Source organism: Hakea prostrata, chromosome 3, assembly GCF_041222555.1.
Source record: "Hakea prostrata isolate BN-2017 chromosome 3, UWA_Hpros_2, whole genome shotgun sequence".
Classification (NCBI taxonomy): Eukaryota; Viridiplantae; Streptophyta; class Magnoliopsida; order Proteales; family Proteaceae; genus Hakea; species Hakea prostrata.
Genome location: NC_142602.1, coordinates 17,463,529 through 17,488,970, shown reverse-complemented (window position 1 = coordinate 17,488,970; position 25,442 = coordinate 17,463,529). Strand labels below are relative to the sequence as shown.

Genomic DNA, 25,442 nt, shown 5'->3' with positions numbered 1-25,442 from the left:
TATAGTCCACCATCTGTGGTGGGAGCGTAATCTCAGGCGCTGGACCTCCAAATCCTGCTTTGACAATGCTATTTGGAATGCTATATACTTTGATGTATCCTCTATGGTTTCTTCTTTTTCCCTCCCCCCAGTTGTTGACTCCCCAAGGAATAGGCTCATTGTTGTTTCCTAGGGGCTCAACTCCCAATTCCTTCCTCCTATTTGATCCTGGCCCTTGGATCCTCTATAGTTTGTTTTTTTTCCGTCTCTTTAATTGATTATTTATTCATCCAAAAAAAATTTCTCTTCCTCACTCAAAAGAATTTTGTTTTCTAACTAAACACGTGTCATGAATTTAACCACGTGAAAAACACCACAAACTAATCACAAACCTAGGAGAGGAGAGATACCTATCTGGAAACCCTATTTTCCTGTCTTGGCAATAATTCAGATTGCAGAAGTTCTAGATTTACAAAGCTCGGGGTGGTGAAGTCCCATAAGAGCATTGTTGAAAATTCAGGTTTTATGACTCAATTGCTTTTAATTTTACTGTATAGGATACTATTTGAGCAATTTTATTGTAATTAAATGACGATTGCCTACTGCAGTTTGTGAACAACTGTCTCGAGTTTGAATCTCTGGGCTGTTATCTTCTCCCATAACTATATAAAAAAAAAAGGTTTATCTTGATGTGGATTTAAAATCAGAGTACATTGTGATCTCGAAAACTCTATCAGTCTGATTCTATTTATTTATTTACTTTTTTGTATTGGTCTAGTCTAGATCAGTATTGTGAATCTTAAGCATGTACTCAGGAGTATTGATGAAGCTATACTCTTCCAATCTAGTCCTTGTGCTGAAATCCATGTCTGACTCTTGGAGAAACCCATGTAGAGAGTTTTTCAAGGTAACATGCTTGTTGCTTACTTCTTGTTCTTTGGCTATGTTACTTACTTTTACTTTTCCTTCTACAAAGATGCACGCTCTATGCTTCATTTTAAAGATTAGTTTGGCTTGATGACTCGAGAAGAAGATATTAACCACACTTCACTAATTTATAACCTAGATAATTATCACCAATTTGATTATGAATTATCATATTAGAGCTGGTCTGAAAGTAGTTCCGACAAATGATAAGCTATGAGAAAGTCGATTGGTGGCACAATTACATTGAACAATATAAACCTTTAAATGTCCTTAGGTGGAAAAGTGACTTAATCTAGATCGTAGGAATTAGAAGAATTATAAGCAGACTTGAGATAACCTTAAGAAAAGTGGTGAGAAAGGATATTATAGCTTAAGCCTTATATCTAGTATGGCATTATATTCTCTTCCTTTGTAATTCTACATCCAAATTTGCAAACATGTAATTGAACTTGATTAGTTCGAGGACTAAGCAGTTGAATTAAAGAAAAGGGAATTTAAACTTAATATTAGACATATGCAGCAGCTAATCCAAGGGGAAAACACCAACATAAGTAATATAACAACCAACATAAAGATACTACTAGGGAGGAACCAAAGATCACGAAATGATACATCAAGAATGGGGATGGGGGAATTGAGTGTAAGATCCCCAGTACTTTTAATGGTGGATGAACATGCACAACAGAAAAAACCTAGCATGCAATGAGGCAGCCATCTTGATGATCACAACAGAAAAATACCAGCTTTCCAAGAGAATTCATTCATGAGAAACACGGATAACTGGTTTTCCTACTACTTGGCCATCAAAGAGTCTTATCAGTGCAGAAGGACCATTCTCAAGACCTTCAATAATATCTTCCATGCATACCATCTTCCCTTCTTTGATGTATTGAAGAGTCAAATTGAGGAACTTGGGATATAGGTGATAGTAATCAGTAATTACGAACCCCCGCATTTGAATCCTCTTAGCTATAAGGTTAAACAAGTTGTGAATTCCTTCATGCTGCTTGAGGTTGTATTGGGATAACATTCCACACACAGCAATGCGGCCGTTCTGTCTCATGTTTAGGAGAACTGCATCAAGCATTTTGCCACCTACATTGTCAAAGTAAATGTCTATACCTTCTTGAAAATACCTGCAAATTGATCAATAATAGACCAGAAAATTTTCATTATGACTGTTATCTCAAGAAAGGAAAAAAAAATGAAACTTCTCTGAAGTACTTTTAAGGAAATCTAGAAAGAAAAATCTACTGGTGTTCATGAAATTCAATTGACCTTTTGAGTGCTGCATTCAGATCTTGCTCCTTTTTATAGTTAAAAGCCTCATCAAACCCAAACTTGTTCTTCAATAAGTCAACCTTAATCAATAACATAAAACAAATATAATCAATATTAACAAAATCTTCAAATTAAGAGAGAATGATCTAATTTGATCTTATGAGTTTGGGTTAATCCTGGGGCTTCAATCAAAGCCAACCAAAGGAAACTTTGGTATTGGATGTGATTTTGACTTGAAACCTTAGGAACAGTTCTATAAATAATCAAATGAATTAAATCTTACCTTGTCATCAGATCCAGCACTACCAACCACATAGCAACCCATCAACTTAGCAAACTGTCCAACAATATGCCCAACACCACCAGATGCTGATGACACAAACACATACTCACCTTCCTTAGGGGAGCAAATATCAACTAAACCAGCATAAGCAGTTAAACCCGGCATACCTGCAGTGTAGCCAACATGTAGATTTTAGATAGAGTATTGTTAAAAAGAATAAATTAACATGTACCTCTCTCTCTCTCTCTCTCTCTCTCTCTCTCTCTCTCTCTCTCTCTCTCTCTTGGCAGAATATTTCTTCTGTAGGACTATATGGTATCTCAAAAGTCACCAATAAATTTTGCCAAATGGAAAGGTGGTGGCAATTTTAACTATCGGGGCATAGAAGACTATCAGATACACTTACCCACAACTCCTGTATAGTAGGAGAGAGGTACATCTGTGTTGTGAATCTTGAACATGAACTGGGGTGTATTAATGAGGCTATACTCTTCCCATCTTGTCATTCCCCACACCAAGTCGTCTACTTTGAAGTCTGGGTGATCAGAATCCAAGACTTTTGCTACTCCATACCCAGCTATAGCCTGCAGGAGTGATATAAGAACAGTCAATGTCTTAACAGGGGATAGAAGATCTCTAGACTAATAAAAAACTGGACTTAAATCAAGTTGTTTGGGTTGAAACAAGAAGTTTGAATTGAATCTCACCGAGCCTGGCTTGATTGAAAAATCTCCCCCCTTCATCATCAGTCCTGAAAGGGGATCACAAGCTAAGTAGATATTCTTCACCAGAATGGCTTTGGAGCCTTGAGGAGCCTTTAGATGGGTAGTTCCTATGCTGAAAACCATGTCTGTCTTCTGAAGAGACACATTTACATAGTCTTTCAAGAGAACTTGCTTGTTGCTGACTTCTTCCCCGTTGGACATACTTTTTTCTGCAATGAAATTAAGCTCAGTAGACAGGGAATTATGTATCTCTTCCTGTCTACCTCTATGTTGTAAATTCTCTCCACTCTTTGTTTGCTGGATCGTTGAGCTCAGCCTTGATGGATTTTTATTTGGAAATTTAAGAGGACAGCACGAAGTCACTTCAAAGATCGGCGATGGTTTTTTTCTTATTATTATTTTAACATGACGTCACTGCAATGTTCAGCCATGACCTGTATTTCATTGTTTATTTCTTCTTCTTCTACATTTGGCGTAGTCATAGGAAACTTTTCAACAAAGGTGGCGTTTCCTTAGGGTTTTCATCTTTTGAGGGATTTTATTATTTATTTTTTAAGGAAACAAATTTTTTCCGTGGAAGAGCTCATACAAGGAATAGCATCTACACAAATATTCTGAGTTTATTTCAATTCTATTAAATCTTACATTTTAATTTGTTGTGGACCATCAGATAGTATAGATCTTTTTCACCCAACCTGTCGGTAGCCACATCTGACCCCTGTCATATAAGAGCTAACAAGTGGAGATCTTCTTTACTCAATTTGTCCTTACACTCATATAAGTACACTCACATGAGTATGAGATCTACATTACCATAGCCTGATACAAGTAAACTATGAGTGTGACTATATAGGTGTAGGGATAAATTGGGTGAGAGAGGAACGATGAGGGCACAAGCTGGTTGGGTGGAGAGGATCGGACTATCCATCAGAATATGCCATAGAACTTATGTCCACAATAGTGTTAGGGGATAGGATATTAGGTATTAGTATGGGGCACTATCAAAATTGATATGATGTGGTTATGCACGAGATCGGTATGGATTTGGCTTATATTGGAAAATTTGTTTCCATTTTAGTGATTTTTCATGTGAAGAACTTTATAAATGCAAGACTAAAATGAATTAAAAGACATCGTGCTGACGAGTACAATCCTTGCGGCCACACTGTAAAATAAAGAAAAACTAAGTCTAAGCCAATAGCAATTTTTGAGGTATACATGGCCTTGTGCCTTGATATTGAAACGGCGGTAAGATTGAAGCCATTTCGGTGGTATAGACTGATAGAAATCCTCCATGGATCATCTTAGGCTTATGATTAAAAATGAAAGAGGACATACCACTGAAAGGATTTAAAAAGTACCATAATATGTATTTTTAATAAGATTAAGTAGTCTATTTTAATGAAGATATGGATTTGACTATAACATCGTTGCGTTATAATATTCACTGGGCTAGTGTAGTTCAATCTCCCTTACCATGTACAGATGAACGAGCACATGACAAGGGTAAGGACATAGCAGCCCACGAACATGACTGAAACCTCAAATTCCTTAACTTGTGATTTTGGATAAAACTTAAAAGCCAAAATTAAAATTCAAAATTAAAATCCAAGTTTTAAGGAAAAAAAATAATAAACTCTCAATTAGAAATTTTTATTTTCATTTTTTTCCCCTTTTTCTTCACACACTACTAAAGGAAGACGTACAACAAAAAAAAAGACTAGCTTACCAATAGAATTCATTCATGAGAAACACGGATAACTGGTTTTCCAACTACTTGACCATCAAAGAGTCTTACTAGTGCAGAAGGACCATTCTCAAGACCTTCAATAATATCTTCCATGCATATCATCTTCCCTTCTTTGATGTATTGAAGAGTCAAATTGAGGAACTTGGGATATAGGTGATAGTAATCAGAAACTATGAACCCTCGCATTTGAATTCTCTTAAGTATAAGGTTCAACAAGTTGTGAATTCCTTCATGCTGCTTGAGGTTGTATTGGGATAACATTCCACACAGAGAGATGCGGCCGTTCTGTCTCATATTTAGGAGAACTGCATCAAGCATTTTGCCACCTACGTTGTCAAAGTAAATGTCTATACCTTCTTGAAAATACCTGCAAATTGATCAATAATAAAGTAGAAAAATCTCATTATGATTGTTATCTCAAGAAAGAAAATAAACAAAATGAAAACTCTCAGAAGTACTTTTAAGGAAATCTAGAAAGAAAAATCTGCTGGTGTTCATGAAATTCAATAGACCTTTTGAGTGCTGCATTCAAATCTTGCTCCTTTTTATAGTTAAATGCCTCATCAAACCCAAACTTGTTCTTCAGTAAGTCAACCTTAATCAATAACATAAAACAATTATAATCAATATTAACAAAATCTTCAAATTAAGCGAGAATGATCTAATTTGATTTTATGAGTTTGGGTTAATCCTGGGGCTTCAATCAAAGCCAACCAAAGGAAACTTTGGTATTGGATGTGATTTCGACTTGAAACCTTAGGAACAATTCTAGAAATAATCAAATGAATTAAATCTTACCTTGTCATCAGACCCAGCACTACCAACCACATAGCAACCCATCAACTTAGCAAACTGTCCAACAATGTGCCCAACACCACCAGATGCTGATGACACAAACACATACTCACCTTCCTTAGGGGAGCAGATCTCAACTAAACCAACATAAGCAGTAAAACCCGGCATACCTACAGTGTAGCCAACATGTAGATTTTAGATAAAGTATTGTTAAAAAGAATAAATTAACATGTACTCTCTCTCTCTCTCTGTGTAGGACTATTTGGTATCTCAAAGACCAATAAATTTTGCCAAATGGAAAGGTGGTGGCAATTTTTACTATTGTGGCATAGAAGACTACGATTTTGCTTCAGCGCTGAAGACTATCAGACACACTTACCCAGAACTCCTGTATAGTAGGAGAGAGGCACATCTGTGTCGTGAATCTTGAACATGTTCTCGGGTGTATTGATGAGGCTATACTCTTCCCATCTTGTCATTCCCGACACCAAGTCGCCTACTTTGAAGTCTGGGTGATCAGAATCCAAGACTTTTGCTACTCCATACCCAGCTATAGCCTGCAGGAGTGATATAAGAACAGTCAAATGAAATTACTCTTAACAGGGGATTAGAAGATCTCTAGACTTAAATCAAGTTGTTTGGGTTGAAACAAGAAGTTCGAATCTCACCGTGCCTGGCTTGACTGAAAGATCTCCCTTCATCATCAGCATTTTTGAATAGGGGTCAACAGCTAAGTAGATATTCTTCACCAGAATGGCTTTGGAGCCTTGAGGAGCCTTTAGATGGGTAGTTCCTATGCTGAAAACCATGTCTGTCTCCTGAAGAGACAAACCTACATAGTCTTTCAAGAGAACTTGCTTGTTCCTGACATCTTCCCCGTTGGACATACTTTTTTCTGCAATGAAATTAATTAAGCTCAGTAGACAGGGAAATATGTATCTCTTCCTTTCTACCTCTATGTTGTAAATTCTCTCTACTCTTAGATTGCTGGATCGTTGAGCTCAGCTTTGATGGCTATTTATTTGGAAACTCAAGAGGACAACATGAAGTCACTACAAACATCAGCCATAATTTAATATTATCGTTATTAACATGAGGTCACTGCAAAGATCAGCCATGACCTATATTTCACGGTTTATACTATATTTCGTTGTTTATTTCTTCTTCTACATCTGATTTTGCCAAAGGAAAACCTTTCAACAAAGGTGGCGCTTCCTCGGGGAATTTCTTCTTTTGAGGGTTTTATACTTTTTATTTTTTAAGGAAACAATTTTTTTTTCAGTAGAAGGGCTCATACAAGCAATAGCATCTACACAAATCTTCTGAGTTTATTTTAATTCTACTAAATCTTACATTTTAATTTGTTGTGGACCATCAGATAGTGGAGATCTTCTTCACCCAACTGCCGGTACCCCCATCCTACCCCTCTCACATAAAGGCTGAGAAGAGGAGATCTACTCTACCCAATCTGCCCCTACACTCATACATATTCACATAAGTATGTGACCCACACTGCCATGGCCTGACATAGGTAGATTTTATGAGTGTGGCTATATGGGTGTAGGAATAAGCTGGGTGGATAGGATCAGGACTCGGACCTTTGTGAGAGAGGAAGGATGAGGCCACGAGCTGGTTGGGCGGAGAGGATCTGAACTCCATCAAAATATGCCATAGAACTTACATCCACAGTAGTCAGGTATCGGTATGGGGTACCGTCAAAATTGATATGGCGTCGTACCACAGGATCGGTATGGATTTGGCTTGTATTGGAAAATTTGTTTCCATTTTTCCTTAGAAAATGGGAATTTGAGTATTGTACCTTTTGACCGTATCCTTTTATCGGTACTGTTGCCAAGTATTTTGTAGTATTAATCGTATTGGGGTTGTATGATACAAATACAATACCTCAAACCTGGTTAAGCCACAACCAACGTGGTTAACTGTTTTTTCTATTAGGTGTAGAAGAAGGTGTAATGAGAATCTAAATTAAGAACAAGCAAAAGAGAAATCTTGATCCATATGACTCAAGTACTGCTTTTAAGAAACATGAACGGTTGAACGGCTTCTCTCTATCGCATTGAATTTCTCTTCCCTTTTTAATCATGTTCTAAGGATATCTAATTGTGTGACAATTCTCTAGCTTAGCGGGCCTGTGTGCATCTTTTTATATTATTATTTTAATAATATGTTGGAATATTTTTATACCCAAGACAATTGAAGGATCACTGTTGGTTGGACCATTATGTGTTAGAATGGTTTGTTTGATGGTTTAATCAAGGGCTGGAGTATAATTAAATGATAATTTAAAATAGAATTGGACCCCAATTTGTATTTTAGTCGATATCCAATACCACTTGTAGGCCCCATATGGATGGAGTTAGACTGAACTGAAAGCAATGAAATGCAGCTTAATTTTCTGGGTTTGAATGAACCTATCGTTGGACAGTTAAGTGGGTTCTATACAAGATATCAAGATGAGCCCTTATAGAATTAAGTAAAATCCACTAACATGAGATAATAAAAGCACATAGTTATATATATATATATATATATATATATATATATATATATATATATATATATATATATATATATATATAGATATATATATATATGAGTAGAGTGAGTGACTATAAGGTTGAATTGAATGACTATAAGAACTCGATATTTAAACTTATGAATGTATGATTTGTAATATACTACAACATTTTGTTTATACATGATTGCGTTTTTGTTTGAAAGATATACTTATTTCAAACATAATTTTAAGTGACTGTTCATGTGAAAAACTTTATAAATGCAAGACTAAAATGGATTAAAAGACATCGTGCTGATAAGCATAATCCTTGTGGCTAGACTATAAAGTAAAAAAAATTGAGTCTAAGCCAATAATAGTAGTTTCTGAGGTATACATGACTTTGTACCTTGAGATTGAAGCGGTGGCAAGATTGAAGGCATTTCATTAGTATAGACTGATGTATATTCTCTATGGATCTGTTTAGGCTTATGATTAAAACTGAAAGAAGAACTAACATTGAAAGGATTTAAAAAGAAGTATTTCCTATAATACGACTTGACCCTCTATTAATAAGCTCAGAATATGTGAATCTGGACCAGATTTTCAGAATGTTCACTCTCTTTATCGCTGATCTTGTTCTATATCACAGATGTTACTGCTTGTGGATTTATAACTCTCTCTCCCTTTTTATTTTTATATTACAGTGCAAATGAGGAATGAATTCTGTCTACTCAGTACGAGTACTACAACATTATAGACTGAGAGTACGTATAAAATACATAATACAGCATTCAATATATAAGAGAAATACACAATACCATACTATATATCATACTAGTCTCTAACAATTTATAATCGTACACACAAAGTTGTAAATAAACTTAATGTTTCAGGTAACCATTAATGGAGAAGTATTCATTCACTAGTGACATGAATGACCCCTCTTCCCACTATGTGGCCTGCGTAGAGTCTCACCATGGTGGAAGGTCCATTCTCAAGGCCTTCAACTATATCTTCTATATATACCATCTTCCCTTCTTTGATGTATTGAAGAATCAAATCAAGAAACTTAGGATACAGGTGAAAGTAATCATAAACTACGAACCCCTCCATTCGAATCCTCTTAGTGATCAGCAAAAACAAGTTCTTAACTCCTTCAGGCTGCTCACTGTTATATTGAGAGATCATTCCACATGCAGCAACACGGCCGTGATGCCTCATGTTGAGCAGAACTGCATCAAGCATTTTACCACCTACGTTCTCAAAGTAAATGTCCATGCCATCCGGAAAATATCTGCAAATTAATCAACACTTAAGAAGCAAACTGAAATTTTTTTTGAGAAGAAAAACCCAGAAGTGAAGTTAAGGGTGGTCATAAAATTCAGTTAACCTTTTCAAAGCTGCTTCCAGATCATGCTCTTTCTTATAGTTGAAAGCCTCATCAAACCCAAACTTGTTCTTCAATAATTCAACCTAAATTAATGGCCAAACAATAAGGAATATGATCAATTAAAATTCTTCAGAATTAATCAAGAACTCTAATGATCAATCAACCTTAATTAACACACCTTGTCATCAGAGCCAGCACTTCCAACTACATAGCAACCCATCAACTTGGCAAGCTGTCCAACAATCTGCCCAACTGAACCAAAAGCCGATGATACAAACACACATTCTCCTTTCCTAGGGGTGCACAGCTCAATGAAACCAGCATAAGCAGTTAAACCTGGCATACCTAAAACAAAGACAAATAGGAAAAATTACATGCAGTTTAGTTCTTGAGAAATAAGGCAAAACATTAAGTCACAGGAGTTTACATAATGATAATCCATCATTTGAACTTACCCAGAATTCCTGTATAGTAGGAGAGAGGCACATCTGTGGTGTGAATCTTAGACATGAACTTTGGGGACTCAATGAGGCTATACTCCTCCCATTTAGTCATTCCCCACACTAAGTCACCTTCTTTGAAGTCTGGGTGATTAGAGTCCAAGACTCTAGCTACTCCAAACCCACCTAAGGCTGTACTTAAATTAATTAGAAAATTAGCTCAAATTAAAGTACCCTATCAAGGAAGATAATTGAGATGCTCAGATTTGATTAAACTTGACAGAAATTAAACGAAGTAACTTGAAACAAGAAGTATTGAGTCACACCGAGCCAGCCTCGCTTGCATTATCTACATGTTTCGATAGGTTCTTCGACCCAGATTGGTCTTGGATCACAGGCTAAGTAGATATTTTTCAGCAGAATGGCTTTGGAGCCTTGAAGAACGTTTAGATAAATGGTGCCTCTGTTGAAAATCATGTCCGTGACTTTCAGAGGACCGTAGATATGGTCTCTCAATATTACCTGCTTGTTACTAACTTCTTCACCTTTGATCATATTTAGTTTCTGCAATGAAAAACTAAGCTCAACAAGGCAGATCAATCTTAAGGGGATTACTGTTTCTCCACTCTTGATTTGCAATTTTGAGGTCCGCTTTGATTGCTATTACATATCAATTGCAAGAGATGAAGTCATCGCTATCATCAGCATCTTGAACGTGTTCCAATAAAAACTTTTTACTCGGGGGAATGCATTCAAGCGCAAGGTTTGACTAAAGCTGGAGCTTCATAACTGACACGATATCAATACGATGAGGTCAGAACTTACGAGACATCAGTCAGCTTCACATAGTCTTTCTACCATGTGAGGATGACACATGCGATGACGATAGTAATCCAAAAATTGAATCCGATCTGTTAGGTGATTTGGGTAAAACTTAAAAGCAGCCGAACACTGTTCTAGTTATTGAAACTAACACATCTTAGTGAAGAGGTTGTGAGTTTGACTCTTGCTAAGCATATTAATAAAGCTCTTCCTCTTTTATAAAAAAAATAATAAAAAACAATAATAAAAATTTAATTTTTAAGGAGGAAATAATTAATTATCAATTAAAAACTAAGTTATGATTGCTAAATTTTTCTTTTTTTATTTTTTATTTACTCTTTCATCTTCTCTCTTCTTTTCTCATATACACTAACTAGAAAACTTGGATTTGAAAAAGTTATATTTGTATAAATAAAACACTTCCATAAGCAAACTTAGATTTTGAATTATTACGAGGATTGTTTTCTTTCTAAATATTAGTACTATAAGTTTTGTAATTATTGTTCCCCATGTTGAATCCTGACCCGCCTGTGGATTGGATGCTGGCTGTGGTATATAACTATATGCAATAGTTTTTTTTTTTTAATCCAAGGTTCATCCGGGCCAGCTTTCCCACACCACGACTACATCCTCAAGGGAGCTTTTATATAATTAATATATGCAATAGTTCACATGTAAAGTTACCAATTTTAAAAAAATATATATGTTTTTTCATTTCTTTTTCCTACTTTCTGGGCCGGAAAAAACTAGGCCCAATAAAACCCACGACATAAGTTTTTAAGTCGATTTGAAGCCCAGTAACACTTTATTTAAGTCCATTTTTTTATTAAGAACGAGTTATGGACCTAGGTCCATGTTATTAAGGCTCGACCAGGTATGGCACACGCACACGCACACGAGAAGAGCATCAGAAACCAATCACAAACCTAAGAGGGGAGACATACCTATCTAGAAACCCTATTTTTCCTATCTTGGCATTTATTTCGGACAACAAATATTAAATTGTCATTTCACTACTTCCATTTACTGTTTTTGTTTGTTTAGGTTTTTTTCAATATTATTTATTTTTATTTTTTTTTAAAATATTCCACCATGGGAACTCATCAACCTGACAAACTTGACAATAGTTTAGAGGGTTAGTTCACACGAATTAAAGAAAGAAAAAGGTTAGAACTTTTTTCTTGCGAGGAAAAAAAGATGTTCGGAAGCTGCACCAGATATTGATAGTAGTATCATTAATAAAGAAAAAAGTTACAGAAACTGAAATTCATTATAATACCTAATTTACAGTTAAAAGAAGGGAATGATAAACAAGAGAAATTAAAAGAGAACGTTTTTTTCCTAGCAGCCCAAACTTGGAGTTTGCTTTTCAAGGAGTCCTCTTCATCACAAGAGAGAACAAATGTTTAGCTTTAGCACTATGTTCAGTTGCAGAAAGTTTTCGACAACTGCAACTTCTTCTGGCACAGAGAGAGACCACACTTCCTATTATTTGTAAACTAAAGGAAGACCAATTGTAAGACTGTTACAAGTTATTATGAAAGCAACCAAGGAGACTATTTCCTTGATTTTGGTGACCCAAATCATAATCTTGTTGAATTAGTGGGATATTAATAGTAGGACATGATGTAGTTTCACTAAGTTCAGATGCCAGAAACTCATCCAGAGTTCTCCAATCTGCAAACTGTGCTACATGGTTGTTCCTTTGGTCATTGTAATCCTCCTTTGATGTACCACAAGGTTGATCAAACCCTGTGGACAGTGTGGGGCTATCTAGTTGAGGGAGATCAATGAGTTGATGATCCAAGTCATGAGCATTCTTGGTCACAATCTCCTGCTCATAGAAAATATTTTGATGAGGAAAACTGGTAGTTCCTTGGTAATTGTTAATTACTTGCCCAGGACTAATTATATCTGCAAATGATCTAAGTCCAACGTGATCATCTCTTGCATAGTAAGCTCGATTCATCATTTGATAACATTGTGGATGACTTGGACTTGGCTTCTTGAATGCACGACACACTACCCATCCTTCTTCCTGCAGTTCCATAGAAATTTTTAGGGCTAGCCAAGGGAGAAAACCTAATTAAATCATAGAAGTTCTATTAATGGAATTTACCTGAGGAGGTGCATGTTCAGATGTTTGGAGCCGATACTCATGCATGATCCAGTCGGATTTCTTCCCATGAGGTGCACGGCCCTTGTAGAACACCAAGGTCTTCCTCATCCCTATAATTCTGTTTTTAGAGAGAACTGCTTTGTCTCTACCTGTTGCCTTCCAGAATCCAGCTACAGTTGCTCTATTTGTCCGAGTTCCAGTTGGGTACTTCTTGTCTTTGTGACTAAAGAAGTACCATTCATTCTTCTCCTCATTTCCTAGCTTGCATCTATCTGCAATGTATAACAAATCACAATTATATATCTTAAATATAATAAATCTTCTAAATCTTGTTCAACCAATTAATAATGTTCTCTTTTGTACTTAGAGATACTCATGTATACCTTGGATGTCCCATGGTTCTATTCTGTAGAGATCAACTTCAGTGATCACATCCATATCAATCTTTCGGGAGTTCACCTTTCTCTCCAGATAGTACCCCACAAGCTCTTCTTCTGTTGGGTGGAACCTAAAACCTGGTGGAACACAGGATTCACCTTCCATTTTAGATGTTCTCCTGAAAATCAAAACCCAAAACAATTGAGAGAAAGGGAGTGAGATCTGGTCTTGTTGAGTGAATAGTAGTAGTCATGCACTATCTTCTTCACCCAACTGTTCAACAAAAACTTTTAGATTGTCTGTGGATGAGGTGGTTGATGACTTTGAGTAATCAGCTAGTCTATTTTCTGAAGCACAGGGAAGAGGTGGTCTTTGGACCAGTGGCTCCCACTATTGAAATATCAAAGTGTCCCTTAAACAATAAATACCTAGCCGTCCTACTGCCTATTGTGGAATAGAAATGATTACAGACTTAGCGCTCAACTAAAGCCATTCTACTTTCTGTGCACAAAGATTTTCAGACACACACGCACACGCATGCTAAAGGTTACTGGATTCATTTCACACTGTCAAGTTGAACGACAATAATCCTTATTTAGGACCACTTGATTCAATAAAGACTTATGAGTTTGACATTTACAAAGCCTGCATGCATGATATAAAGTCAGAGACTTTAATTAATTACTGTTCATCTGCTAATGCTAACGCGCATAATTAAGAGGGTTAAGATATCTGATCATCTCATTCCTGGTACTCAGATAAGACTCTCCTATAAAAACTGGCCATTGAAAGGAGGGTTACCCAAATACTTAGAAATTCTCACATATTCTCAGATGAGATAATTGATTTTGCACAAAGGTAAGGAATGCCAACTTGAATATATATACTTTTTTTCTTAAATCCAATTTCCTGAAATAGAATAAAATTCAAGAATAAGTTTGATCATGTGCTTATCATCATCATCATCCTCCCCATGAATTTAAACAATGTCTGGGCGATGATAAAGACTGATTCAAAGAGGACACAAGTATTGTTGGGTTCATATGATAATGGCAGACACTAAGGGACCCATCAAGCAACTTAAGTGTCTCCAGACAAAAACTTGCTTTAGTTTCATGAATGTGGCCAAGAACACATCTTACATAGGCAACAAGGAGCCGAAAAGATTGAATTTAGAGTTCAGAAAAACAAACCCTAGTTATGCATCGTTTTGAGTGGAGTGCACTCCATGCCTATGGTGGTGGAGAACATATACCCGCAACCACCAGCTGCACAACTTCACTAAATTTCTGGCCGGAAAATATCATTCATCCGGCCACCGATGAGAACTTCTAAAGAAGTCTTACCTCAAAATCCTTAACAGAAGCCGATCTATGGTCGATATTTATCTCTGGGAAATCACTAGATATATAGATTTCTTGTAATGGGCGAAAGATTGAAATAGAAACAATATATAAAAGAATTTTGTCGATCTTGAGAGTACTACTCACCGGAAAATGTGTTCTTGCCAAGCTCTTCTGCTTGCTTCAGAGGGAGGGAGGAAGGGAGCTAGGGGGAGAGAGAGAGAGATGAAGTGTGCTGCTATGTGAATGTGTTTTTTGAGGTTTTGTTGTATGAACTTCTGAGCTGTGAAGGGAGAGAGCTTTAGAGATATAAACAAGATGATATAGAGAGGAGGGAGAAAGGGTGTTATCGATTGCGCGTGGGGTGGCAGGCAGAGAGATGAAAGGGTTGTTTGGACGGCGTGACACCAAATTTTCACGCCACCCTCCACCGTTATAGTGTTTCTCAAGATTTTCCATTCTAAGCCCACCCCATAAACATTCTTTCATTTGCTTCTCCCTCCTCCTCTTTGTTTGGTGTGCCGCCCTTTGCCACGTTTCAATCTCCTCTTGTTGCCATTTGGCCGCCAAGTCACCCCCACTAGGGCACCAATCCATATCATGTACCAATCATTATGTCACTCTCTTCAAATTCCTTCCCCTAGTGATCCCCTACAAAGACATTACTTACCCTTTTCTTCTTACATGGCTAGGCTTCTTTAGGTTATATCTAGAACTGGCTTGGCTTGGCCGGTTGGGTTATGAAGGTGACATAATCAGAAACGTTTTGAACCATGAGGTTATAATGATCACTACTCCAAAGCCCTCCATGATGCTTAACAAAATGTTCTCTTTAGCTTAATCAGTAAATTCCCCATATGGAAATACTTTTTTCAATTTCATCATATACACCATGTTTGACAACCAAGAAACCCAAAAAGAGGGGGTGGGGGAAAAAACTCTGATTCAGAGTCATCTGGGTCTTGTTTTAAACTTGTCAACTTTGAGTTGGGACTCCTCTTAGTTAAACTGTTGTTATCCATGAAGTTTGAATTGCTCAGAGAACTGATGGTTTCAGTTCAACTGTGAGAATCTATCTGACACCCCTCAGTTGGCAGATCATAAGTCCACTTCTCTCTTGGTAAAACTATTCCTCTCAACCTTAGATAGGTCCACATTTGAGTTTTGGTCCCATTAACCGATTGGGAAAATGCCTGAGAGAGTTTGGATTAGAAGAAATATTTATTAGCTTATTATGTCCCGTGACCCAAACGATGATGAACCCTGACCTCGACCGATCCAATGCAGTGTGAAAAGGGAAGAAGACTCACAGCCTGACAAAGAGTATTTTACAATACAAACACTAGATAACGAGTAATCATGGTGTTTTAGCCGTCTTTTGTAGGGTCTCATACTCAAATAGTAAATCTAAGTGCTTTATACTGTTCTCTGGATCCAAATGGTTGGTGGAGATTTTGGGTTGTTGATAATTAGAATCATTAGACCCACGTAATCCGGCCGGTTCATTTCCTTAATTACTACCATACAAAGGTTAAACTGAACCCCGACCCGGCTTGGTTCACTTAGGTTTAAAGTATTCTGGATTATCATAAATAAAAACATAAGGGGTCCTGAAGTAGAAGAGATAAGAATGTTTATTTCTAAGGAATCTAAAAGAGATTTCGTCACTAATTATTGAATTCAGAAAATGACAAAAAGGCCCTTTAGATTCCTTTTTGTTTTGGTTTAGCATAAGCTGCTACTGAACCGTACTCTTTAAATTAGAGAGCTTTAGTTAACTTAAGAAAAACGGTACGGATGTGATATTTTAAACTAGTTTATCTGCATTCCTTTTCGGAATTGTTTTACTTGAGAAGCATTTCAAGGTTTCTTTTGCTCCAAAAAAGAAATACAAAAAAAGCATTTAAAAGAGTCGAGGTCACGTTTGGTACCTGGAGTTTTAAAAAACAATTCCTTGAATATCCTAACAACAACTTCCAGTTAAATTTTGTCCTTTCTTTCTTCCTAGGGTTTAGCTGGCTACGAGCGTTTTCTTTTCTCTACAGACATACCAACAACCTTGGATGGATGCGCTGGGGTCATAGTCCAGCTTAGGGTTTGGTTAGTCACAACTAATTTAATTGCTACTTGATTTATTTTATTTAATTTTTAAAAAATTTTTATCTGAGGTTCATATGGATCAGTTTAGGTATATCACGACTACATTCTTAAGGTAGTTTTTTCTTTTAATGTATAATTTCAAATATACTATATCAGGGAGAGTCCAATCCATGGCCTCTTCATTAAGAAGCATTAGTCATTGCCAACCGAGTAATCATTTGATAGTAATTCATTTTCACTAGTTTCGGTTCTATTGATATTCAAGCCTTTAAAGCAATTTAATTCACTAGTTTTGGCTCTATTGATAATCAAGCCCTTGAAGCATTACTTTTTCCGCTATGTGTTTGAGGGTATTGGTTAGCCGGATCTCGAATTCTTGTATCCGGTTGAAGATTAACCCATTCATATATTTTCTATTGACAATGGCCCAACTTTTTAGATTTGAGATCACGGAGAGTAGGTCGATTCAACTCAATGGATCAACATAGCCATTTACCTATTTGGGGCATCTTCCATATGTCCCAAGTTCCCTTGAAAAATAAGTATGTAAGATTTGGGAATTTTGACTAAGGATTTGGGTGTTTGTAGAATATCTTTGTTGTAATTTTATTTCATTACTACATGGTAAAGGTTCTTCACCTTCACCTGTCAATGTAGCATACCACATGTTTTCCCATCAATTTTTAATAATAAAAATTTAGAGATTTTCCTAGTCCAACTCTTCTAATATTAGGGATGTAAACGGATCATATTTTGATTGGAAGGTGAAGGTCTTTCGGATCAATATCGATCACTTAGTCTAATGTCAATATTAGGAACAAAGGTTAAAGGTATCGGTATTGAGTATCTCATCATTCAAGTGATTTTAAGAGATCTATCTTGTATCGAATTGTATTATACTGGTCAATACATATCGGTACAATCCAATACATGAGAGAGAGAGAGAGCGATATATGTTTCATATCAAATGTATCCAATATAGATATAATATCGGCTAATATTATGTCATATCATGGGATATGTAAACCATGCTAAGAACCTAGTGATGTTCAGCCTAATAACTCGGTCTACAACCAAATCCTATTGATCCCAGGGTCAAGTGTGTTTTTTTTTTAATTTCTAGGTAGGTGGATGCTCTCCCTTTAATCCAATGACAAAATCCAATTTGATCCAGGAAAAAAAAAATCCAAGACACCGAAAGCAACCCCCCTTCTTACAGCCAAGAAGAAAAATGTCAAAACTGGTGGGTCCAAATATATCTCTCAAACCTAGTGAGCCGATCAAATTATTACAATCACATACAATCCATTGATTGGATATTTCCTTTCCGTCTCAATTCCTGAAATGATGAAAACCCACATTTCACTAATCAATTTAATGGACCTTAATAGATAGGTCCTGTGTGTTCTAAGCCATATAATCATTTTCATCTCACCTTATTCATCCACAAACCGACAGTCCAATCAAGAGAAGAAAACACAAGAGTAGTCATAAAGTGAGCAAAACAGACTTGCATTAATTACCAAAAGCTCTAGCCTGGCCTTCAAGTCAATTTCGGCTAACACACAATACAAGTCTTCATACGTCGCGTGATAAGAGAGTTACATACTGATGTTCTAGATGGTTTCTTATAAGCTATTATATACATCAACATGGCACTTAGACACTGACAAGCAAACCGTATAATAATCTTCCCAAGTTGGTGTATACAAGGCTTATCATCATCAAAGCTCCTCTTTTCCCAGATACCCATGCTGCCAATACATCAAACAAGTTTAACACATTTGATGAATCACTGTACTTAGGGTGTATTAAGAATGATAAAGGTGAGTTTGTATGTATGAGAGAATGCATGGGTATTTTTTTATTGCTGTGTTGGGTGGCTTCTGCATAGACAAACAGTGTGAATCAAGCAAATGGGGTTTGGGCGGTTTGTGGGACAGGTTCTGCTCCGACCCACTTGTTATTAAACAATACATTTGGCTCTCTTCTTCTTCAACCTAATTCATAGTATCCAACAAAAGAGAAAACCCTTCTTTTTCTTCATTCTTTTGTTTTCTTTTTGGTAGCACAGGCTTCTAGAGAGACTCTTAACTTGCTTGATCACGACTTGTCTCCTCTCCCCACACCTTGTATATGTGGATGGGTCTACTTCCTAGGTTCAAGAATGATCTAACTGTCCAAACCTGATTGTTTATTAGAAAGAAAATATACAAGTGGATATCACCATTAATGTGGTCCTGATGCAGAGAGGAGTCTGTTATATATTGGGTTGAACCTTTTTGACTCTGCTAGAAAATTTAGGTTCGGATCAATCAATCAATCAATTTATTTGAGTAAACACCAAACAAATCATAGATCACAATGATTTCAAGTTTTGAAAATTGTAATTCTAATATAACTGTTTTAGGTGAGAGAAATGTCACTTTTCCGTCCCTGAAATCATCACCATTCAAACAGCATTTGGGTTTCAGTCTTCATGAGGTTACTGTCATGAACAACTTGAAACCAATGTATCATAAGTATAAACTTTACATTATAATAAAATAACACCCATAGGACAAATCATGCCCTTAAACAATCAAGTACGAAATGGAAAGTAAATCTAAGCAATTAATGAAGAACATTAAGAGACAATCCATTACAATTAAGCTCTCATAGAGTTGAGAAGAGAGCATATTCTGGTGGCCGCAAATCTGGCAGATGCCTTGTGGGGTTGTTATGAATTATCATTTAGAAGTAAAGCAACAATTCATTCACACGCTAGATGTGAAAAAGACAGATTCATTCTTTAATTGGAGATTAATTCCAAGAGAAGCTCGGAAAGAAGCAACTATCATGGATGGCTAAAGCTTTAGCTTCTATGCTGCAAATTTGCAATATTGAAATGAGAACTCCAGAAGCATGGTTCCTTCTTACTCTACATAATCTATAGAGCCTAAGGCGTGTTCTTGAACAGTTGTAGGTGAGGATTGATTGCCTGAGAATACTTCCGTCACCGATATTCCGGTATCGGAGTTTTCACACAACCCTCGTAACACAAAAAGGATAATGAACCGACCCACTACGCATGCAGCTAGCATAGTATGCTTTTTCAAGTTAGTCTTCGCATGCAGATGAGTGGAAAAAAGTTACAGAAGATAAAGCTTAACAGTCTCTTCTCTTCTCTTCTCTTCTATTAAGGGTCTCTGTCAATATAGGCAATCAACGTTAGTTTCGTATGTAATTTGGCTTTTTCTGTCTAATGTTACACTGATTGGGGACATGTAACTGGGACAATTTTCCAAAGTTCTACAACGCAAGATATCTAACGCACAGAACAAATGAAGAGGGGTAGAAGTCAGCGAGGTTTAAGAAAGAAAAAGAAAGTTTTACTTTTGGATAATTCAAAGAAGCCTCCATTACTCACACGTCTTCATCAGCGTTGTTTTTCTATTGAAAAACTGAGAGTTGATTATCAAAACTTTGGGTTATCAGACACATACTTCAGAAAATGATTCATAAGATTTCTTATTCTTTGTTTCTGGTGGGTATTTTTCATGCATGGTCAGTTTGGAGACTCAGAAAATGGGGCGGGTTCATGAAATCCATACCCGACCAGTTCCTGAAATTGAGCAGAACAAGATGTGGAAAGTCCACGGTGCGGGTCACCCATTAAACCCGCCTGTTGCAACTCCAATTTGAGCTGCACTTGTACGCTAAAGGCACGTTTGTGTGTACGCTTTTGAGAGACATTTTCCACACGCATGTAACGCAACAGGAAGAAGTATTTCTATAAAACTCAAAAGAGGGTTTCTTATGTGGTAGTTTCTTTGGTTTGATTTGTGCATAACAAATTATGGAGGCTTCTCTTCATGAAACACTTCAGCTTGGAGAAATCACAGAGGAGGAGTTAAGGACCTATAACGGATCCGATCCAAACAAGCCTTTGCTGATAGCAATAAAGGGTAAAGTGTTTGATGTATCATCAAGCAGGAGATTTTATGGGCCAAATGGGCCTTATGGATTACTCTCCGGGAAAGATGCCAGTAGAGCTCTTGCAACCATGTCCTTTGAAGAGAAAGATTTGAATGGTGATATCTCATGTCTTAGCCTCATTGAAATTGACAACTTACAGGACTGGGAGAACACATTCAAGAGCAAATATATTCAGGTTGGCGCTGTAAAGAAAACTGAATCACCATTGCCAGTGCGTGATATCTTGGCTAATGATGATGATGTTCAACATGTCAAACCTCAGCAATCAGTCAATAATGCTTCTACTGGGCCTAGTAAGCTTGGGGTTGCTGAATCCATAGATGATGAGCCAAAAGCTGCAGGAGATGTGGAGCCACGTCAGCCCAAAGGATGTGGCTATTGGTTTGGATGCTGGCCGATATGATTATTGTAGATTGTGCTTGATGTATTACATTCTCAGGTTAGATTCAGGGTTTAGAACACATTCCTGAAGCTTAGAAGATAGCAAAAATCTATATCATAGTTTATGAATTCTTGCAAGGCAAGTTCTGGGTTGACTCTTTATTTTGATAACAGCATGGGTTTGGGGTCTGTTAACCGCATCCATGCTTGTGTGTGTGTGGATATTGTCATGAAGTCTTGCTTCTGGGTGCTGCTTTTCTGCCGTTTATGGGCCTTATGTAAGCCCACCATTGATGGGTTGTAACTTGTATATACTACATTGTAAAGAAATATTTTCTTAGTGGTTTGACACAATTGTAATTCAAAAGTTACAGTGAAAAAGAAAGCTTTACAAAAATACTCGCCGTTGCCGGGGATCGAACCCGGGTCACCCGCGTGACAGGCGGGAATACTTACCACTATACTACAACGACTGGTTGATGGTAACTGAACAAAGTTAGTTTACTTGTCACATTGAAAAAATAATTCCAAACCAGACACGCTATAACAACGTTCGGTTCCCTTGTTTAATGACTCAAAAGTCGTGAGTCATGAAAAGTTCGCGACTCCCGCTTGCTTTGGAGCTCAAATCTTTCTTGCCACTTCCGAATAAACAACCAAGTTGTTATTTGAATACTGCCCTTGAACTCCAAGCTTCAAAATCTTCTCCATCGTTACCCATTCTTGTGGTGAAGAAAGATCCAGTTGCCTTTGCAGCTGCACTTGCCTTATGTTCGAAGTTCAAATCAGTTCTTCTGGGCCAACAAATTCATGTACAGATAATCAAGTCAGGATTCTCCAAGGACCTTTTCTCACAAAATAATTTGATTGTTATGTACTCAAAATGTGCTTCTTTAAATTGTGGACTGAAGATTTTTGACGAAATGGCTGATAGAAATGCTGTTTCCTGGACTTCATTGGTCTCGGGTGCAATTCAAAATGTGGAGTTTGAAATGGGACTGGAGATTTATTTGGATATGATGAGAGCTGGGTTAAGGCCTAATGAGTTTGCTCTTGGTAGTGTCTTGAAAGGTTGTGCTAGTCTTATGGATCTTGAGTTTGGTTTGTCCTGTCATTGTTTGGCTATAAAGATTGGACTTGAGAATAATTCTTTTGTTGGTAGTTCCGCAATAAGCATGTATTCAAAATGTGGTGATGCTGAAGCAGCCAGGTGGGTGCTTGAAGATATGAGCAGTAATGATGTTGGTTGTTGGAATGCCATGATTGGAGGGTATGCACTTAGTGGTCATTACTTTGAGGCTATGGAACTCGTCTCATTGATGCACTTGAAAGGAATAATCATGGATCAACTCACATTTATAAATGCTCTAAAGGGGTGCTCAGATTTGGGTGATTTCAATCGTGGGAGACAGCTTCATGGGAAGATTATTCGAGATCAAATAGAATTTAATACTTCTGGGATGAATTCTCTCATGGATATGTACTTTAAAACTGGTGGACGGACCTCTGCTTTGAAAATTTTTGACAAGATGGGAGGGAGAGATGTTATATCTTGGAACACTGTATTTAGTGGCTTATTTTTAGATGAAAATGCTAGAGAAGTTGCAAGGTTGTTCTCTGAAATGCTATCATCTGGTTTGAAGCCGAACCATGTTACTTTCTCAATTGTATGTAGACTATGTGGGGCTGTCTTTAATCTTGCTCTTGGACTTCAGTTCTATTGTGTTGCTTATCGTCTTGGGTTCTGTGATGAAACCCTTGTTGTAAACTCCCTAACAAATATGTTCCTCACATGTGGGGAATTAGGCAGAGCATATTCTCTATTTGAGAGCACCCACATCAAAGATATTAGCACTTGTAACGAAATGATCATTGGATATAGCTCAAATTTATGTACACAAGAAGCACTTAATATTTTCTGCAAGTTTTGGGAGCTGGGATTTAAACCAAATGAGTTTACCTTCTCCAGCATCTTAAGGCCTTTTTCTAAAAGTGAACATCAAGAAATAGTCAGGCAAATACATGGTGCTACAATCAAGTTTGGTTATGGTTTTCATGGATATGTGTGTTGCTCATTAGTTAATGCTTACATAAGAATTAGACTGTTGGGAGATTCAATTATGGCTTTTAATGGGATCAAGAAATTAGATCTGGTATCTTGGGGGACTGTGATTTCTGCATATGTTCAGGGAGGCCATAGCTATGAAGCTCTACTACTTCTCAACCGCCTGAGAGCAACTGGTGAGAAACCTGATGAGTTTATTCTGGGTAGTGTGTTGAACAGTTGTTCTTGTATCTCTGCTTATCACCAAACCAAATGCATTCATGTGCTTGTAATAAAAACAGGGTTTGAAAAGCATGTGTGTGTTGCAAGTGCAGTCATAGATGCTTTTGCAAAATGTGGAGACATTGAAAGCTCACAGTTGACTTTCAATCAGGCATGCAAATATGATGATTTGGTCCTATTAAATACAATGATCATGGCTTATGCACATCATGGAATGGTAGCTGAAGCATTTGGAATCTTTGAGAAGATGAAGTCAGCTAATCTAAAGCCCAGCCATCCTACTTTTGTGTCAGTTATTTCAGCTTGCAGTCATCTGGGTCTTATTGAGGAAGGTTGTAGGTTATTTGATTCAATAAGTTCAGATCATGGGATGGACCCTTCTGCAGAGAATTTTGGCTGCCTGGTTGATTTGTTTTCAAGAAATGGATTACTTGAAGATGCTAAACATGTAATCGAGCTCATGCCCTTTTCTCCTTGGCCTGCTGTATGGAGATCCTTACTAAGTGGTTGCAGGATTCATGGAAACAAAGAATTGGGAGAGTGGGCTGCTCAGCACTTGATTCAGTTGGCTCCTGAAAATGAAGCCAGTTACATGTTGTTGTCAAAGGTCTACTCTGAAGGGGGTAGTTGGGAATATTCCTCAAATGTATTGAGGAGAATGAAAGAAAGAGTAATTCGAAAAGATCCAGGATATAGTTGGATAGAAATATAGAAAGTAGCTGTTACATTCTTAAGCCCTATGAAGAGATGAAGTAGTTAAAAGGTGCAGCTTCAACCATTGGGGCTTCTACTTTGTCAGTATTCTTTTCTGCTTAATGCACCTTTGCTTATCAGTAACTTCCACAAGATCAAAGGATTGCTGAGAGGCTGATGGCATAACCCCTGTCGAGAGACAAAGAGCAGTGGCTATCTAGTTCGTTACTGTCTGCATCACATCAGTCTTCCCAAAGCACTCTCCCTGCTGAGTAGGATCTGTCCACAGACAAATATATAGTGTTCTACCTAACTGAAACTTTGAGTTTGTGCCAAGGTACTTAACTGGACGGGATTCAAGAGAGAAACCAGTCAAAAGGAAGAGGGAAGCAATATCAGTCTCTAAGACCCACGGAGAAAGCTTTTGGATTTTAAAAGGTTGATACAGAGATCAAGAAGGAATTTGACAAGGTGTAGGGAGAACATGATAGAAGATAAAGAGGAATGCTTGGCCTTACAGAAGATCAGAATGTCATCCACAAAAGGTGGGTAAGGTTGAGAGTTAAATGTTGGGGATGAGAGAGATCAGATGGTGGTCAGTCATGGCTCGGATGCTTCAAAAGAAGACTTCCAGGGCTAGGGACAAGAGGGAGGGAGAGAGAGTAAAACCTTGACAGATGCAAACCTGTGAGGAAAAGAAACCAGATGGAGTACCTCTGACAATGGCCAAGGGGCGTGAATGCTGGGAACATACAGCTTTGAGAGAAGAACTATGGTATTTCTAATTTTAAGTTTCTACCCTTCATTTACATGGTCTGATTCAATCATGTATTTTGAACTTTTCTTATACTACATCTCTGCCTTATCTCAACTGACTGGGGTCAGTTACGTGGATTGTTGCCCTCTGACCAGCTCTGTTTGAGGTGTCTCTAAATTTTAACGTACAATTGCATCTTAATTGATGAGTGCAATGCCAATAGATGTATTTCTTTCAGTTCTAGGTATCAAGTAGGTTTGCTTCACCTTGATGCATGAACATCTAAATATACCAAATTAGATCCACGGGTGGCACAATTAATCATGTTGGGGCTCATCTGCACTGCCATCTTGCAGATGTAGTTTTCCTGAGATTGTTACTTGATGTTTCCCCTCTTTGTAGTTCTTCTTAGTTCACCATTTCTTGAAGTTGACAGGCTTGACGACTTCAATATGTAGATCATCTTAAAGCAGTAGTGTTAGACAATATTTGCTCT

The 25,442-nt window shown here is 37.3% G+C and overlaps 5 protein-coding genes, 1 non-coding gene and 1 pseudogene across 11 annotated transcripts; 2 read left to right on the top strand and 5 right to left on the bottom strand.

Moving 5' to 3' along the window:
* Window positions 1-1,160: 1,160 nt before the first annotated feature.
* Window positions 1,161-3,559, bottom strand: LOC149021300 (2-alkenal reductase (NADP(+)-dependent)-like). Its single transcript, XM_089149554.1, has 5 exons — window positions 3,178-3,559; window positions 2,877-3,054; window positions 2,471-2,637; window positions 2,185-2,267; window positions 1,161-2,042 (listed from the first exon to the last, which is right to left on the bottom strand). Exons 1-5 carry the CDS (start codon window positions 3,394-3,396, stop codon window positions 1,664-1,666), a joined length of 1,026 nt encoding a protein of 341 aa, XP_089005680.1. The 5' UTR covers window positions 3,397-3,559; the 3' UTR covers window positions 1,161-1,663.
* Window positions 3,560-4,873: 1,314 nt separating this feature from the next.
* On the bottom strand, window positions 4,874-6,732 carry LOC149021299 (2-alkenal reductase (NADP(+)-dependent)-like). Its single transcript, XM_089147092.1, has 5 exons — window positions 6,409-6,732; window positions 6,120-6,297; window positions 5,744-5,910; window positions 5,458-5,540; window positions 4,874-5,312 (listed from the first exon to the last, which is right to left on the bottom strand). Exons 1-5 carry the CDS (start codon window positions 6,625-6,627, stop codon window positions 4,934-4,936), a joined length of 1,026 nt encoding a protein of 341 aa, XP_089003218.1. The 5' UTR covers window positions 6,628-6,732; the 3' UTR covers window positions 4,874-4,933.
* Window positions 6,733-9,173: 2,441 nt separating this feature from the next.
* Window positions 9,174-10,643, bottom strand: LOC149021298 (2-alkenal reductase (NADP(+)-dependent)-like). Of its 6 annotated transcripts, none has more exons than XM_089147088.1 (6): window positions 10,464-10,643; window positions 10,415-10,427; window positions 10,104-10,307; window positions 9,827-9,993; window positions 9,649-9,731; window positions 9,174-9,552 (listed from the first exon to the last, which is right to left on the bottom strand). In XM_089147088.1, exons 1-6 carry the CDS (start codon window positions 10,641-10,643, stop codon window positions 9,174-9,176), a joined length of 1,026 nt encoding a protein of 341 aa, XP_089003214.1. The 6 variants fall into 6 exon arrangements, with proteins under 6 accessions (XP_089003214.1, XP_089003212.1, XP_089003213.1 ...); XM_089147086.1 differs by having other exon boundaries at window positions 10,104-10,285; window positions 10,370-10,438; window positions 10,477-10,643; XM_089147087.1 differs by lacking the exon at window positions 10,415-10,427 and having other exon boundaries at window positions 10,442-10,643.
* Window positions 10,644-12,128: 1,485 nt separating this feature from the next.
* LOC149021297 (NAC domain-containing protein 30-like) lies at window positions 12,129-15,030 on the bottom strand. The gene is made up of 4 exons (XM_089147084.1): window positions 14,898-15,030; window positions 13,413-13,585; window positions 13,030-13,301; window positions 12,129-12,948 (listed from the first exon to the last, which is right to left on the bottom strand). Exons 2-4 carry the CDS (start codon window positions 13,570-13,572, stop codon window positions 12,436-12,438), a joined length of 945 nt encoding a protein of 314 aa, XP_089003210.1. The 5' UTR covers window positions 13,573-13,585; window positions 14,898-15,030; the 3' UTR covers window positions 12,129-12,435.
* A 5,658-nt stretch (window positions 15,031-20,688) lies between these two features.
* Window positions 20,689-21,231, top strand: LOC149021296 (putative steroid-binding protein 3 pseudogene; annotated as a pseudogene).
* Window positions 21,232-21,610: 379 nt separating this feature from the next.
* Window positions 21,611-21,682, bottom strand: TRNAD-GUC (transfer RNA aspartic acid (anticodon GUC)). Its single transcript has one exon. It is a non-coding gene; the product is annotated as a tRNA-Asp (tRNA).
* A 110-nt stretch (window positions 21,683-21,792) lies between these two features.
* Window positions 21,793-24,315, top strand: LOC149021294 (pentatricopeptide repeat-containing protein At3g09040, mitochondrial-like). The gene has a single exon (XM_089147083.1). The coding sequence runs from the start codon at window positions 21,800-21,802 to the stop codon at window positions 24,206-24,208; it is 2,409 nt and encodes an 802-aa protein (XP_089003209.1). The 5' UTR covers window positions 21,793-21,799; the 3' UTR covers window positions 24,209-24,315.
* The last annotated feature ends 1,127 nt before the right edge of the window (window positions 24,316-25,442 follow it).